This window comes from Camelus bactrianus, chromosome 8, assembly GCF_048773025.1.
Source record: "Camelus bactrianus isolate YW-2024 breed Bactrian camel chromosome 8, ASM4877302v1, whole genome shotgun sequence".
NCBI lineage: Eukaryota > Metazoa > Chordata > Mammalia > Artiodactyla > Camelidae > Camelus > Camelus bactrianus.
This window is the reverse complement of record NC_133546.1, coordinates 18,427,535-18,442,406: the sequence shown is the minus strand read 5'-3', so window position 1 is coordinate 18,442,406 and position 14,872 is coordinate 18,427,535. Positions and strand designations below refer to the sequence as shown.

Below are 14,872 nucleotides of genomic sequence, written 5' to 3'. Positions count from 1 at the left end.
TGGTCTACTCTGGGCTTTGCCATTTGTTTGCTTTTCGTTTTAAATAACATTCTTACACATAGGTGCCTAAGGGCATGAAGGAATTTGCACTCTTTTGGTCTCAGCTGAATACAAAGCTGTTTTAACAGTACCAAAACAAACATTTTGGGATAATAAACTATAATGCACTTGCTTATATAAGGTGTAGTGGTGGACTGAATTTTGATGGAAGATGAAAAAGAGCTCTTTCCTGTTGGGATGAGCAATAATTTATTTTTTCTTTGCTTTAGGAATGATTCTTTTTTTTTTCCCTAATAAATTCTATCTCTAAAATTTCATATTTGTATACACTCAGAATAAAATACTAAAGAATGTTACATCAAACATGGTTTTCTCTGCCCAGGACTGCGGACTCAGCGGTCTGCTTTCTCCCTCCTAGTTCCTGCAGACATTGCCGCCTCTCCCACCTGCATCTGAGGCTGAAGTCCCACTCAGCTTGTCATTGGCCACAATGGGGACCTGTCACTGCTGCTAGGAAGGGCCCTGTCAGCCAGGCTTTCTGGAGTGACATTTTGTTATTGATGAAATTCAGGCTCTAAAATTCTACTGAGGACCATATACTTTAACCATATTAATTTGTTTATGGGATATCTTTTGCCACATTTATCAGAAGAAAACCCAAAATATTAATATAATTTTAATTTTTGAATAGGAGAATTATTTTGCTATTGATTACAGGGTTAAAAAAATCAAAATAAAAAGTATCTCATAAAATACATCTAGTTTTGTGTCAGTGTAAGCTAGCCTATGCTAAAGTCTCCAAAAAGAAGGAAAGAAAAAGAAATTGGTGGAATGTCTTTCTCATATAAAAAAATATTTACAATGCAAAATGGTGGGGAATTCTAACTAATAAATTGAAATAATATGACTCTAGTATTTTTTTTTCACTCATAAATTTTCCCCTGGCACATGGAATCTTTCAATAGAAACATCTAATAGATATTAATTATGTAAAATCTGTTACCACAAATTAATACAAAAATGGTTTTGGAATTTTCACCTGAAATTATCCTTTTTATAGAGAACTGTTTTCATATTGATCTTTAGAGGCCAGTACTAGTATTTTCTCCCTAAAGTTGGGTTTTGGTGGAAGACTGGACATTTATTTCTGAATGTCTGTTCTTTTTATCTGCTGTCACAGCACCAGAGGACCTGCTGGCTCCCCCTCATGACACCAGCACGGACCTCACAGAGGTCATGGAGCAGATCAACAGTACGTTTCCATCTTGCTGCCGTGAGTATGGACCATCATAAGCAACTGCTGTGCTTTTTCCTTCCATTTCTTTCTTCCTGCACGGGGTCCTTTGTCTTCTTTGGTAAGATAACAAAAGCCAATAATAGACACAAGATTGAATATTATTTGAAGATAAATCAAACATTCCATATGTCCACAAAGCAAATGAAGCCCAACCTCGATACCATCACATCGTGGGTGCAGGGACAGTGCAATCTGGCTCTTTGAGATTCTCCGTACGCCTTCTGAGTGGTAACATGAGGCAAATAGAACAAGCCTGTCTGTACGGAGAAATTATCCTCTTCAATGCAAACTACAGTAAGTTACAAATATGACTTCAAAGAGACCTTTTAGTGGCATGCCAAATAAGGTATGAAAATAGCCTTCTCTCATGTAATTCCCTCTGTTCAGACATTGTTTTCTGATGTCATCAAATTCGGATGCAGAAAGGGATTATTTTCCAGTTTTCCTCTTTTTCCCTTCTCTTTTTTGTTTTTGTTTTTGTTTTGATTGAGGGGGGGCATTTCTTACGGAATAAAATTGTCAATGTATAAAGGCCAAGCAATTTAAGGCATCACGGATTATGACCCTATGAATTTTCCATATGAGCAACCAAGAGCTAGAAAATAGCCAAATAAAAACAGTTCAGATCCCAGAGGAAATTACATAAGGATTCTTATTTGTTGATTTTTTCCAAACATTTTGTCTTCAGCATCTTGCCGCCTTGCAGTTTCTACTGAGTGCTCACCAAAAACATTCCTGCTACTTCAGACAGAACAGTTTACTTATATATACATACATGCTACTTAATGCTACAATTATATTTTAAATAATTCTTAAAATATGAATATATTATTCATAAATATATGTGTAACTTGGGGTGATTAAATCTAGTCAGCCATTACACTAAAATTTTAGTATATACATTATATATATACTAAATGTATATTATTATAAGTCATATATCATATGTATGTAGTGTATATATATATAAAACATCCTCTCATCTCACCCTTTTCCATCCTCTCCACAAAATACCATTTTAAATGAGGAAAAAGACCTTATCAGGAGTGTAGATATACATATGTTTGTTTTCATATTCTTTTCCATTGTAGTTACTACAAGATGTTGAATATAATTCCCTGTGCTACACAGTAGAAATTTGTTGTTAGGAGCGTAGCTAAATAAGATATATTGACTTTGTTTAAAAAGTATGCTTCAATTTATACCACTCTACCGTTTACAAAATGCCATTATTAGTGAGAAGTGGAAACAGTTATTTGAAATATAGTCTTCTCTGAATTTTCAGAAGTATTTGCCTAAAGGACATATGACAGTTTCCACAAGCGCATAAATAAATTTATATTTGGGAGTGTGTAAGTTTAAAGGTTATTATTTGTAATTTCACTTCTCAAAATTTGCAGAATCATATTTACTGTATATCAGTTCCTACACTCAGCCCCCCCAAAGCACACGCATACACACACACACACATACACAGAGTTTTTTGGCCCTGTAGAGTATTAGAGAAGCTTAAGAGAGTCAGTTGAAGCCCATATGCTATCAGATTGTTACTAATTTTCTAGGCTCCATGACAGTCATGATAGATGAGCAGAGTAAATCATTTATATTAATTATAACTCAAGATTAAATTTAATAGAGATTTTGGTTCTGCATTATATTTTACTGAATGGCTAGATAAAACCTTATCACAGTCTTTACAAGCCAAAATTTCAAAACTAACTTACTTTTTTTAGTTCAGCTTAAATCTAAATATATTAGTAATTAGTTAAAAACAAATTCTGTAAATCAAACCTGTTTAGAAGTTTTTATTTAAAGATCATAATGGACATTTTCAAGTTAAAAGTTAATTGACAGTGAGAGCTAGGGTGGGAAATATGTTAAAACGTATGCTTTCTAATGGATATAATATATATAATTTCCATATTAAAATTTGTATACTAGAATTCATGTGTTTTAAAAGTTTAATTTTCTAAAGCAGTTACTCTTAAATCTTTTTCATAATACAGTCTTATATTTAGCTATTGTATAAGACTGATCTATGTCATATTTTAGAAGATAAAATAATTGAAATAAGTCATAACAACTATAGGGCAAAAATGAATCTTAAAAGATGTGTGTGTTTGCCTCATTTTATGGCTTCCCTTAAAGGCAAGTATAAAATTCCTATTGGTTGGAATCTTTTTAGCTACCTATAGCTATACTGGTTCCTGAGAAGAGTACGTACCTTCAGTGGGACCCGCATGACAGTTAAACTCCTCTTTTGCATTGGTGCCTTCTCCACCTGTGCCATTCTGTGTTGTGAGGGTGCACTGCAGACCCCCAGGATTCTTCAACAGGATGCTAGCCATCTGTTCTCATAGTCAGTTTGCACATTCACAAATACTTGTAATATTTATATAGTTTTCTGTGGATGAGTATTACTATGATGTATTATTCTGAAGAGCTCAAGTACATCCCATGTAAGAAATGATGAATAGTATATTTAAGAATCCTCTGAAATTCAGATCTTATTTTTTGTTTCTGAAGGTCTGCTATTAATTTGGGTTCAGATTGCTTTGGTATTTCTATGCTATACTTGGCTTTGTTAATGTAAGAATCCCGAGGAGAGGGATAGCTTTCCATAAAAACAAAGGCTTAATTGACTTATCTGTAAAATTGATACATATTTTAAAAATTCTGCCTAAAGTTATTAAACTTTTTTAAAATGGGTGCAGAATGGAAATGAGCACCTGCCATAGATTTGGTACCCAGTACATTTCTGATTTGAATGAATGAATGATTACATATTCCATTGGGAAGGAAGGTTTTAGTTGTTGAAACTGCCCCAGATAGAATTCAGAAGGTTCCTAGGATTCCTTTTCTTTGTCCCCTCTTTTAAGTTGCTCAGCTAGCAAATATTTTAATAAGCCTTTACATTACTGAAGCTTGCTCACCACCGTTGGAGGATTTTTTTAAGCAAATCAGATTGGCATCCTCCCAATGCCAAGCCAATCCCTTGAGCCCATGTAACTAATGACAACTTTAAAATTGCTTGTCACCAGCATACAATGAATTGATCTGCATGTTAATCTTGACTTTTGATCCTTTGTGAATTAAAAATTAGCATGATCACAACTGAATTTCCACTCCTGGCAATCTTGGAATTAAAATGAAACTCTATTCTTAAACCGTAATTGCATGAATTGCCTACTTAAACATGATTTCTTCTTCTTTTTTTTTTTTTTTTTGACCATATCTATATATTGTTGAATGCAACACTTTAGAATTCCTCTATCTTGGATTAATATTCCAGTTGGTCCTGATGGCATCTTTGAATTATGGCCTTTTAAAGTCTCCTTTTAATTATTTATATTGAGTTTCAGAGTGGAATTTCAGAGCGGAATTTCAGAGCAGAGAGGCAGGCATTTCCATCTCTTCTTGGCAAGGAGTTAATGAAGAGAGTTTGATTGTGTTGCCTATTAACCAACGCATGTACTAAAGTTTCCACCGACTGCTATAACTAATTTTTTTTGTGTAGAATCTTCTGTTGTTTTTTTCATTTATGTCATCCAAATGTACAGGATACCAGGATACTAGTAGTAAGCCTAATATTATTTTTTTACTAATAGACCAACAAATTCTTCTAAAATCATTACTTTTTTAAACTACAGGCATATTTCCTCTGTGAATTGCCTAAGTTTATTGAGCTTGAGTGACATTCACCAAAAACTCAAGACCTACTAAAATGGCAGTGATTTGATTTCTTTAAAAATATATTTGTATGATTTGTTCAGGGGAGTACTCATAGCCTTTATTTGTAAAAAAAAAAAAAAAAAAATCTGTAGGATTGAAACATTGATTTGAAGCAAAATGGATTTGATTTCTGTTTGGATTTGGCTTTTGTGACTTAAGAGAAGTCTAACTGCGTGTCGTATACTTTACGCTAACTCAACTCAGCTTTCCCGCGGGTGTCTTTCCTTGTGTGAAAAGGTCCATTCTGTTTTCCCTGATGTAATTTACACATCTGGTAGGACAAGGCTTTCTTAACCTGGTCATTGCCCCCAGTATGACTGGGGCTCACACTCTCCCTCCAGGCATCATAAGAAGGTTGCCCCTCTTGCTTTCCTTTTTTCTCACAAAGCACCCACTGTGTGGTCACGGATTTTTTTTTTTTTTTTTTTTTTCCTCTCAGCACATAAAATGAGAGCTGGAAGTAGTGTAACCTACTAGATGCTTAGGGACAATTCTTATTTGACACAGAACAGATGTTACCATCATTGGAGGGTGGAGCTCCCCTCCCTCCCCAGGATTGAGTACTAGTCCAATAATTATGAGATTTCACAGTGAAACGGGAGAGATGAAAAAGCAGAGGTCTTAGGAGATTTGCTAGTGGCTGCCCTCCCAATTCCCGCTGGATCAGCTACACTGTCTCATGCCATCTGCAACCAGGAAGGAAATGAGCTGCTCAGGTGCACAGGCAAATTAGACACCGTATTCTAACTTCTCTGATGTTCTTAACTGGGCCCATCGAAGGCAGAATTATTAGCCCAAGTTCCTAGAAGGCTGCTGAATGCTGAGGATTAGCCCGGCCCTTTCCTTGATGCAAACACATCACCACCATGTTCCTAGCCTTTGGGGCAAGGAGCCAAGGGCGACAGAAACTGAAGACTCAGGCCCCCTTGTTTCTCTAATGACCTCTTGGTCAGAATTTGTACTATTCAGCAGAATATACAGAACTTACCCTGTTTTGATACAAAAACCAAATACATGGCATGATTTCAATAGGGAATTTTGAGAATTTTTGCAAAACTAAGTACTCATTGAATGTTCATTTGTTTGAGAGAGCCACCATATCTTTTGCATATTTTGGTGGAATTTTTGTATCTCAAAGCACGTGGGATATGAGAAGCTAACCAAGGAAACTAGCCCTGTTAAAGCATCTAGCCAAAGGGAAAAAAAATCCCAAAACCCATTTCTTTCTTTTTTTTTTTTTTTTTATTAAATTAATTGAATAGCTGGAAACTATTGCATGCCTGGAAGGGGGAACCAGTGGAATCACACTACTGCCTTCAATTGATCTCTTTTATTTTCTCTTTCAGCAAATCTCCCCAGCAGGCCACAGGTAAGAGTTAATGGGTTGATTGGCTAAGGTGTTGCTGGTTATAACCTAGAGTGAGCTGATTAGCTACCACTAATTGTGGTGCTACTTTATTCCCCATGTAAATAGGTAAACTTGCTTGACATTTAAATGTTCATTGATTCAGTACAGTAGTTTGTCCGTCTAGGGAGGGGGAACCCCTCCAAATCAGTTGTTCTAGATGCCCAAAATGCCACATGCTTGATCTTTCGTGTTCTAACAGCTGTTTAAAGGCGTCATATATACTGTGTAAAGTTACCCTGGATAGATTTGACTGGCCACCATTCTCCCAGATGTCTCTTTAAGGTAGACTTAGAACATGGATTTAAACACAGTGACTAGGGCAGTGCACAAAGGTGGTTTTGTTACTTTGAGGGAAAATGGTTTGATTTTTCCTTTAAAAATGGGTTCAGAACTGTTGGGAGTTAACAGCCTCAGGCTTTCAGTATGTTCCTTATCAGGTAATCTTAGAAATAATGTGTCACAAGACCACAGTAAATCTTTGGAGAACATTTACTTTCATGCACTTACTTGTGAAACTTTTTGAAACAGTCAACCGTCTGAGTTTTTATTGTCCTAATGGCAAGAGGGGCTGAGATCTTAAGGAGAAGCTCAGATGGTTCATCTTCAGTAAATAGAGGGAAGACAAAGGAATTTGACATAGATTAGTGGATGTGGTGCGAGAGCTCGTGAGAAGGAAGGACTTCATCTCAGGAAGCAAAAGTCTTCTGACTGCTTCTGTTTGCTTAGTGAATCAGAAGTGGTGGCTTCAGCAGAGAGTGAGGATGGGGAGGAGGCGTTGGAGGTATGAGGAGAGACTGGAGGATGAGCTGTTGCTGCTTGGAGCTCAGAAGAGCAAATGGACAGGGAAATAGAATGACTACCAGGCAGCATTAAAGGCCACCATTTAAGGTACTTGCTCATGAATTTAACCCTTCAGCTACATTCAAGTTCATGAGCACAGGCACCAGAGCAAGCCAAGTATTGCATTTAACCAACGTTGAAGTTGGGGTTTGGCCAAGAAAGTACAGCAGTTCAAGGGAAGAGGCAAAGGAGTGATGATAATGATTGAACCAGACACCTGAGCTTGGTAGGAAACGAAGAGAGGATATGTTAGGGGTGGGAGATAGAAAAAAACAAGGTAGGAAAAATCAATGGATTGCAGCACCAAAGGATGGATGAAGTTGGGGTCCTAGTGGAAGTAAGCTGGAAGGGTAAAGGTGGTTGTCAGAAGGTGGGATAATTGAAACTGAGATGTTGGGGGCAGTGCAGGAATTAGTGGTGGTCCATATTTGGAACTTTGAGCAAGTGGCTGACAAGGGTGAAGGATGGATTCATGGAGGAGAGGAGCTCAAGGAACTGAGAGGCCAGAGTTTTGAAAGAATCATCTGTGTGAGCATTGAAATCACAAAGATTTAAAAATAGTGAGTGACAGTGAGCCATTTCTTCTTCAAGAAGTAAGGGGACATGAGCCAAGGGGCTAGAAAATGACTGCATAGCGGGTGGTATAGTCTGATGGCATGAGTCAAAGCTGGGTGTTTTTAGGAAGGAGGAGAGAGAAAGGGCCCTGAAAACCACTGTGAGGACCTAAGAAGGACTTATCCAATATCTGAAGAGTGTGGGAGATAAAAAATAGTCATATGTGAAAGGGTTGTGGGGGAAGCTGTGTCTTCAGGGGAGATCCAGGTATTGGTTAGAGCAAGCAGGTGGAAGATGCAATTCAGAGAAGAATTTAAGGACATGAGTTTTAATGATGATGGACCCAACTTTTGAGCTTCTCTTTGAAAGGCTGATGTCACTCCCTTGAGTGTGGCCCTGGATTTATATCCTCCCTTGCCTGTGTACATTGGCCCTGAGCCTTTAACTGGCAGCACCACACATCCTTGGACTGTGATTCTTGTCTTGAATTCCTGTTGTTTGGGCCCCAGCTCGGGACTGAGATCGGTTGAAATTATCAAGGGTACTGCCTCTGCGGGAGACCTCCCACTGTTCTCCCGGGAAGACAGAAGTGCTTGCACCAGCCTAATTCACTCACCATTAGTACCTCACACACACACACACACATACACAAAAGCCAGATCTTCTCAATTTTAGCTTGGTTTCCAGCCTGGGAAAGAAAAAAGTCTTCCAGACTTCCTCTAGATCAGCTGTGTTAATAAAAAGCAAAATGACTTCTGGATGAGAGCAGAAGACCTCATCCCAGGAACAGAAGTCACATGGGAGTACAGGATCCCCCTTGAACACAGCAGAACAGTGCTTGTTTAGTTCTGAAAGAAGCACTTTTATGTTTTTTTAAGAGTTGACAGGTCTCTGCTACCTGTAATGTTTTATGTAAATGTTGTTCTGACAGCACTGTTTTCCCCTCCCACAGGCAATGTGAAGTATTCATCCAGCCAACCAACATTTCTTGACTTACAGTACTGCCCTTTTCAGCAAATGCCAATTTCAAGTTCCATTTAATCAGAAGCTCCATGACTCTTTGAAATGTGCTGTTGAGCGCTGTGTGTTCTACTGAAGGAGTAAAACACTGACTATCCAAAGAGAAAAGGATATTTTGTTTTTATAATAATCATATATTATTGTTTTCTTCTTCCCTTTCTATGCAACTGTAAATTAATGAACAGAGTGGTATTTGGAAATGGTAATAACACTTGTCACTGATTTGTATACTGTACACAGTATTGGGAAAGTGGGTGGGGGCTTTCTAATATGATACCTTCTTTTTAATAACCATGGCAAAAATTGCATAAGAATTAGAAGACAATTTTACATTTTTACATTCCTTCATATTAACCTTGTACAATAACTTCATTTATTTCTTTGACTCTTTTACCATTATGTTTTGGTTATTTATAATCCATCAGCCACATGACCAAATAGATTTTCTGTATTTATTTCCATGATTTGGCCAAATCAGTAAGTTTATATATTTCAATCAAGTATCCTATGTGTCTGAATTAGGCTACAGCTCTGTGTATGCTGTTTAACTTTATTTGACATCATACACCTATTTCTTTAGCAACCACTTGGATAACCACAATAAAAATCCTGTGGGCCTGACATCTCTACTGGGACTTTTTTCCTGAATTTTACTTCCCTGCTCCATATAAGTAGGCTTTGATTTCTTTATTTATTTCATGTCCCAATCTATATGATAGATTAAAGCAGGATTTTAATAACCTCAAAGGTCATTTTCCCAAAGGTTGCCCATTTAAGCGTATTTTCATTTTGACACAGAAACAAAACTTAGGACAACTTTTCCTAGTTCCCAGGTGTTGGTTTTCATCATTCAGTACATAGCAGTCCTTTACCTAATTGTGATACCAGAACACAGGGTTGTTTTGGTTCCCATTTAAGAGAGTTTTATGATTGTTTATATTCAAGCCCTTTATGATTCTTGAAACCCTCAGTTATTTTCCTTCTGAAAGCAGACACAAATTTGACAAATGTCTCAGTTTACCTTTTGGGTGAATGAACAGCCATTTTATTACCTTTCATTTGATCAATACATGTGGGAACGATGTTCATCAAAAACCTATGTTACTGCTTCTATAGAAGAATGAAATTAATGCTTAGATGGTGGAACCCAGGCCTGTACCTTTGAGTGCATCCATTAGGTATTTGGTTCAGTTTCTGACTTAACATTTATTTGATTCAGCTTGATGTGTTATGTAATTTACCAAATGTAGAGAAACAAACGAAACAAATAGTGAAAGTAATGTGTTTTGATTCAAGCATATGTGCATTTAAAACATCAGGACATTTTAACTTTGAGTTCTCTTTAACTGGGATCTGGCCAGAAGGAGGCTTAAAGTTAGAAATCCTATTCTTTTAGAATAGGTTGGGTGGGTTAGGGGCAAGGGTGTCTATTTGCAGCAAAGATATTTTGAGAAGAAGAAAATTGTTTTATATAAGAGGAAAGCCATGACCACCTTTCTACCTCAGATCCATCTTCATCCATTGCATTGGAAATAGCTTTATGCCGCTGCAGTCTGAAAAATCTAGAGCTTTTATCAAACCACATCATACCCAATAAAAGTACCTATTTAAAGAAAAAAAAAAATTCCCTGAACTCTGAACTACAAGTTGTAGATTTGGTGTCTTCCTTGTCCTTACTTTGAAAAGTTATGTATTAATTTTTTTCTGCCTGTAATTGTGTACAACATGTTCTCTATCTGCTATTAAGGAAAAGCTACATAAAACACTACATTGTAACCTTCTAAGTAATAATAAATAAAAAGAAATATATTGCAGTAACAACAAGGGGAAATAAGTATGTAGTTCTTTTGAAATATGTGGTAAAGAACTAATCATAGACTATCATCTAATCTGGTTACATGTTGTATTTTTCATCCTGAATAAAAGTAATTTTAACACAAGATGGCTTTGATATTCTTCAGCAGTGTTCACTGATAGACCCTGAGCTATGAATATACAGTTATGAAAATAAAATATGAAGAGAGTCTGTATCCTGATTAGTCTATGTGCTTTCCTGCACTTTCTCTCATACCCACAAATACCTTCTCTTTCTTATTCTCACCGTCTCTCTCTTTCTCTGTGTTCCTCTCTTCTCAGTTTCCTTTACAGACAGAAGGCCGATTGATAGGGAAAAAATAATGTTGGATGTTAAAAATATGTATGTGAAGCCTACAGAGCTTTTGTTTCAATAACTTAGGGGCTACTGATACTTAGCCTCATGCTCTCTCAAATACTGTGCTTCTTATATGTGCACTGGATTTTACCACGGTGGTAGCAGATGTAATCCATTTCTTAAGCCATCCCATGGGAAATAGTTTTGAGAATCATGTTACTTGCTTCTAAAAGTAAAAACTACAAAATAGAAAAATCCCAAAACATTTAATTTGTTAGAGAAAAGCGATACACTCCAATGAACATACATTTTAAACGTCCCACCTACCCCAAAGTAACACACACACTGAGCATACCTAAAGAACCAGTTGTTGGTTCCCAGCAACCTGTTGAGTAAGTAAGTGAAAACGGAGGAGAGAACAAATGGAAAAGTTTTGTTTGTTCACTAAGCCTTCAGCTGGGGACTTCTATCACTGAAGTTACATGTGTATACTTTAAAGAATGCAGTTTGCATCAAGACCTCCACCACTACCATTCACCTGCTTCAGTAGACCAACTTTTTCAGGGGCCTTTCTTAATTCACTAGTTGAGAATTCACTGAGACCACTAATACCATGCCACCTAACACATTCTGTAGGATCCCCAAAGTTCACTGACACGCAGTATCAGCTTGTGTGTTTGTGACGTTAACTAAGTAACAAGAGTGAGCCTTTGATGGAGGCCAGGAGCGAGTCACAATAACATATTCATTAGCTACGGCGATAGTATCGTTGCCATGATAACGTGACACAGGAGCCATAAAACCTCAATAATAAGCATTTGTTTAGCTCATGGGATGTGAGGTTCAACTGATCTGACAGGACTCTTCTGATCCCAGCTGCACTTGCCCACATGTCTGGGGTTGACGGGCTGCTGAGTGATGTAGGATGGCTATACTGGGATGATGTGGCAACCCAGCTGGATTCCCTCATCCACTAGCAAGCTAACCGGATGTGTTTTTTGTGCAATGGCAGAAAAACGGGCATGCAGATGGAGGGCTTTGCTCTGAACTGAAGCATCATCACTTCTACTGAGTTCTCTTAGTCAAAGCAAATTACATGGCTAGCTATGCGGAATGGTTTCCACTTCTTTCTTTGTGAGACCTGCAGAGTCACATGACAAAGGGTATAGCTGGGGGAGGGACCAGTACGTTTCACCTTTTAAACTTAGAGGAAGGCACAGCAGAGGACTTCGGGGAGACTACTGGAGTGTCCATTTCCTTGGGCATGATGTCTGCTGCCTCGACGGAGTGGGAGGGAAGTAGGCTTTTTACAAGGCTTTCTTTTAAGACAAAGATCAAGAAGGTCAGCCCCTCCTCCCTAGGCTACCAACCCAATTTCAGAAGGAAACACGGGTTGGAAAACTTAGCAGATCTCTGCCCCAAATCCTAGGAGAAGTAGAAGCCCTCCTGAGAGTAAAGGACTGGTAGTAAAATTAGAGGGGAAAAAACAGAAGAAAGAAAGAAAAAACTAGATAAGAAGTGGAATAAAGGGGACATTATTATAAACTGCTCAGAAGATTTGTTCCAACTGAATTGTTAATTTTTAACTGGAAGAACACACAATACATAGGAGGTTCTTCATGTTGACCGAATGAGTAGGTACTAGGGTAACATGCACTGGCAAGCATTTGCTTAGAAACATGCAGTTTATTTGCACATCGTTTAAATTTACCAACTTGGCACTAATCTTGCACTTTGAAGGCATTCTAATTGGTGACACGGTTTACATAATTTGACAATATTTTCAGTGTATGCTTGGGTTCAGCTATTCTTGTACAGATAGCTTATTTTTTGGTACTATTTTGAATTTTGTCTGTGAGTAATTAGAAAAAGTTAATTGACAATTTGTTTGTAGCCTTTCTGTGTCTCAGTCCAGAAAGTGCAAATGTTGAATTTGTAATTAAATGAGAAGAGTTCCCAGGCTGCCATGGGATGTAATTACAATTAGTGCCTGATAATACTTTTTAAGAACCATTTTTCAGAAGTATTAAGTACTGATTCTTAATTTCTTACTTTGAATCAGTAATTTTTTCTTTTAATTTAGATCAAATAAAATGACACTGTAAAACTGTTGGAAAGAATCAAGTCATTCTAGCATAAATCTGACCTGAGTGAGCCTATCAAAAAACAGTCTCATTCGTAACACCCCATGAATCTCATGAGTCATATTTACCCCTTAGCAAACTGTGGACAACCCTCAGGAGATCTTCCCAGTTTCAAAAGCTGAGCCCTTTCCCAAACAATCCTCCTGTATGCTGTTCTCTTCCCACTCCCACCCCCACCAAACAGGTTTATACTGGCAATGATGTCTAATATACGATGCTGCTCAGTACAGAAACAAAATGCATGCCAGATACTATACTCTCAAAATATCGTTGGTGAAATAATACGGTTAAACAGGTAAAGAGGAATCTTTAGGTGGAAGATGTTAACCACGGATCAAAATTCAGCCTTGCTTGAAGTTTGGTGGCTGTAACTGCATCTGAAACAAAATATCCAAGCCCCTAGGATGGGCAAGGCATTGTTCAAGCTGCTGAAAACAAGGAACACATCCCCACCTCCTTGGGGAGTTTCCAAACTAATGGATCAGCTCAATGATAAGTAAGTGGTTATGTTAATGGTACTGGTTAATGGTACCCAAAAGAGGATTCGCAGGTCCCTACAAGAATTTGTAGTGCACTCTAGACTCCCACAGGCAATGTATCCAAACATAGCAACACAGCTCAAGAGAAAAAACGTGTGGAATTAACCACCACCTATAGAATCATATCCCAGTAATTTCACCGGGATGTTTCAATGTGCTTGTTGGTGATGTTAGACTCATAAGAAGACATCACAATGATTACTAAAAATGCAGTGGATGTAGCAGTAAATCCTTTCCCCAATAAAAGGATTCCCTGGCTAAATAATGTTTAGACACATTGCATTCTCTAAGTCCTTTGCACAATACACAATGCACAATGCATATGAACATAATGAAAGCTTTGAGAAATCCTGAAGTAAAGAAACCTATCCAACTGTGTATCATTCTGCATTTCTAAGGCCTTTAAGACCGAACCCATTGCCGCTTACCTGTTAACATTCTGTAATGTACAGTGTAATGTAAACACCATAGGTTTTTAATCTTGCTAATATGGATAGGTGGTGATCCCATGAAGTCTAGAAAGGTAACAAGTGAATAGTAAAGCAATTAACAGCATTAACTCAGGATTTAAAATGGAAAGTAGCCTCGTGTGACAATCAGTATATTTCTGTCATTAAAGAGCTATGCTAAAGCATGGGCAAGAATCAAGACAGTCTGCCCTCTGTTCTTGGTTCAGGAAACATTTATATATCCAGAGGAAAGTAATTTCTGTTTCTAAAATCAAATCCATGTCTTCCCAGACAAGCCATGCATGGCAAGCCCTCCTAAACCAGGCATGTGTTACAAAAACAACAGCATCTAGGAATGGCTAGGGTATCCAAACATTGTTTCCAGGGATCCTATTTTTGTTTATTTCTTTGGTTAATTAATAATGGGAATTCCTAATGTCTGCTAAAACTGACCCAAACATTATCCAATCACAGTGTGATTGCCGTGTAATAAATGGAGCTATAAATATCATTTATTTTTCTCTCTTCCAAAAGCCACTTTCTATTGCAGTTTGGCTCTTTTTCACACAGGTAAAAACTCTGTCACAATTTTCCTCCAGATCTATTCATATTTTTTAATAGCAGAACAGTGCTCTATCTAGATTGCCACCATCTGTTTGAATTATTTTCTAACTCTACTAATTTAGTGTATTAATCAAGCATGTACTGATTATTAAATTCATTTCCCATATTGTAC

At 37.5% G+C, this 14,872-nt stretch overlaps 1 protein-coding gene across 14 annotated transcripts in view; it reads left to right on the top strand.

Annotated features, from left to right (window-relative positions):
* UTRN (utrophin) overlaps positions 1–10,792 on the top strand; it is a 457,676-nt gene extending 446,884 nt beyond the window's left edge. For 13 of the 14 annotated variants that reach the window (XM_074368225.1, XM_010965836.3, XM_074368224.1 and 10 more), the window contains 3 exons: positions 1,181–1,273; positions 6,376–6,398; positions 8,785–10,792. In XM_074368225.1, the coding sequence (XP_074224326.1) occupies positions 1,181–1,273; positions 6,376–6,398; positions 8,785–8,793 (125 nt within the window). In that variant the 3' untranslated portion in view covers positions 8,794–10,792. The remainder of the gene's footprint in view (positions 1–1,180; positions 1,274–6,375; positions 6,399–8,784) is intronic. The other variant, XM_074368226.1, reaches the window with a different exon arrangement.
* Positions 10,793–14,872: the final 4,080 nt, after the last annotated feature.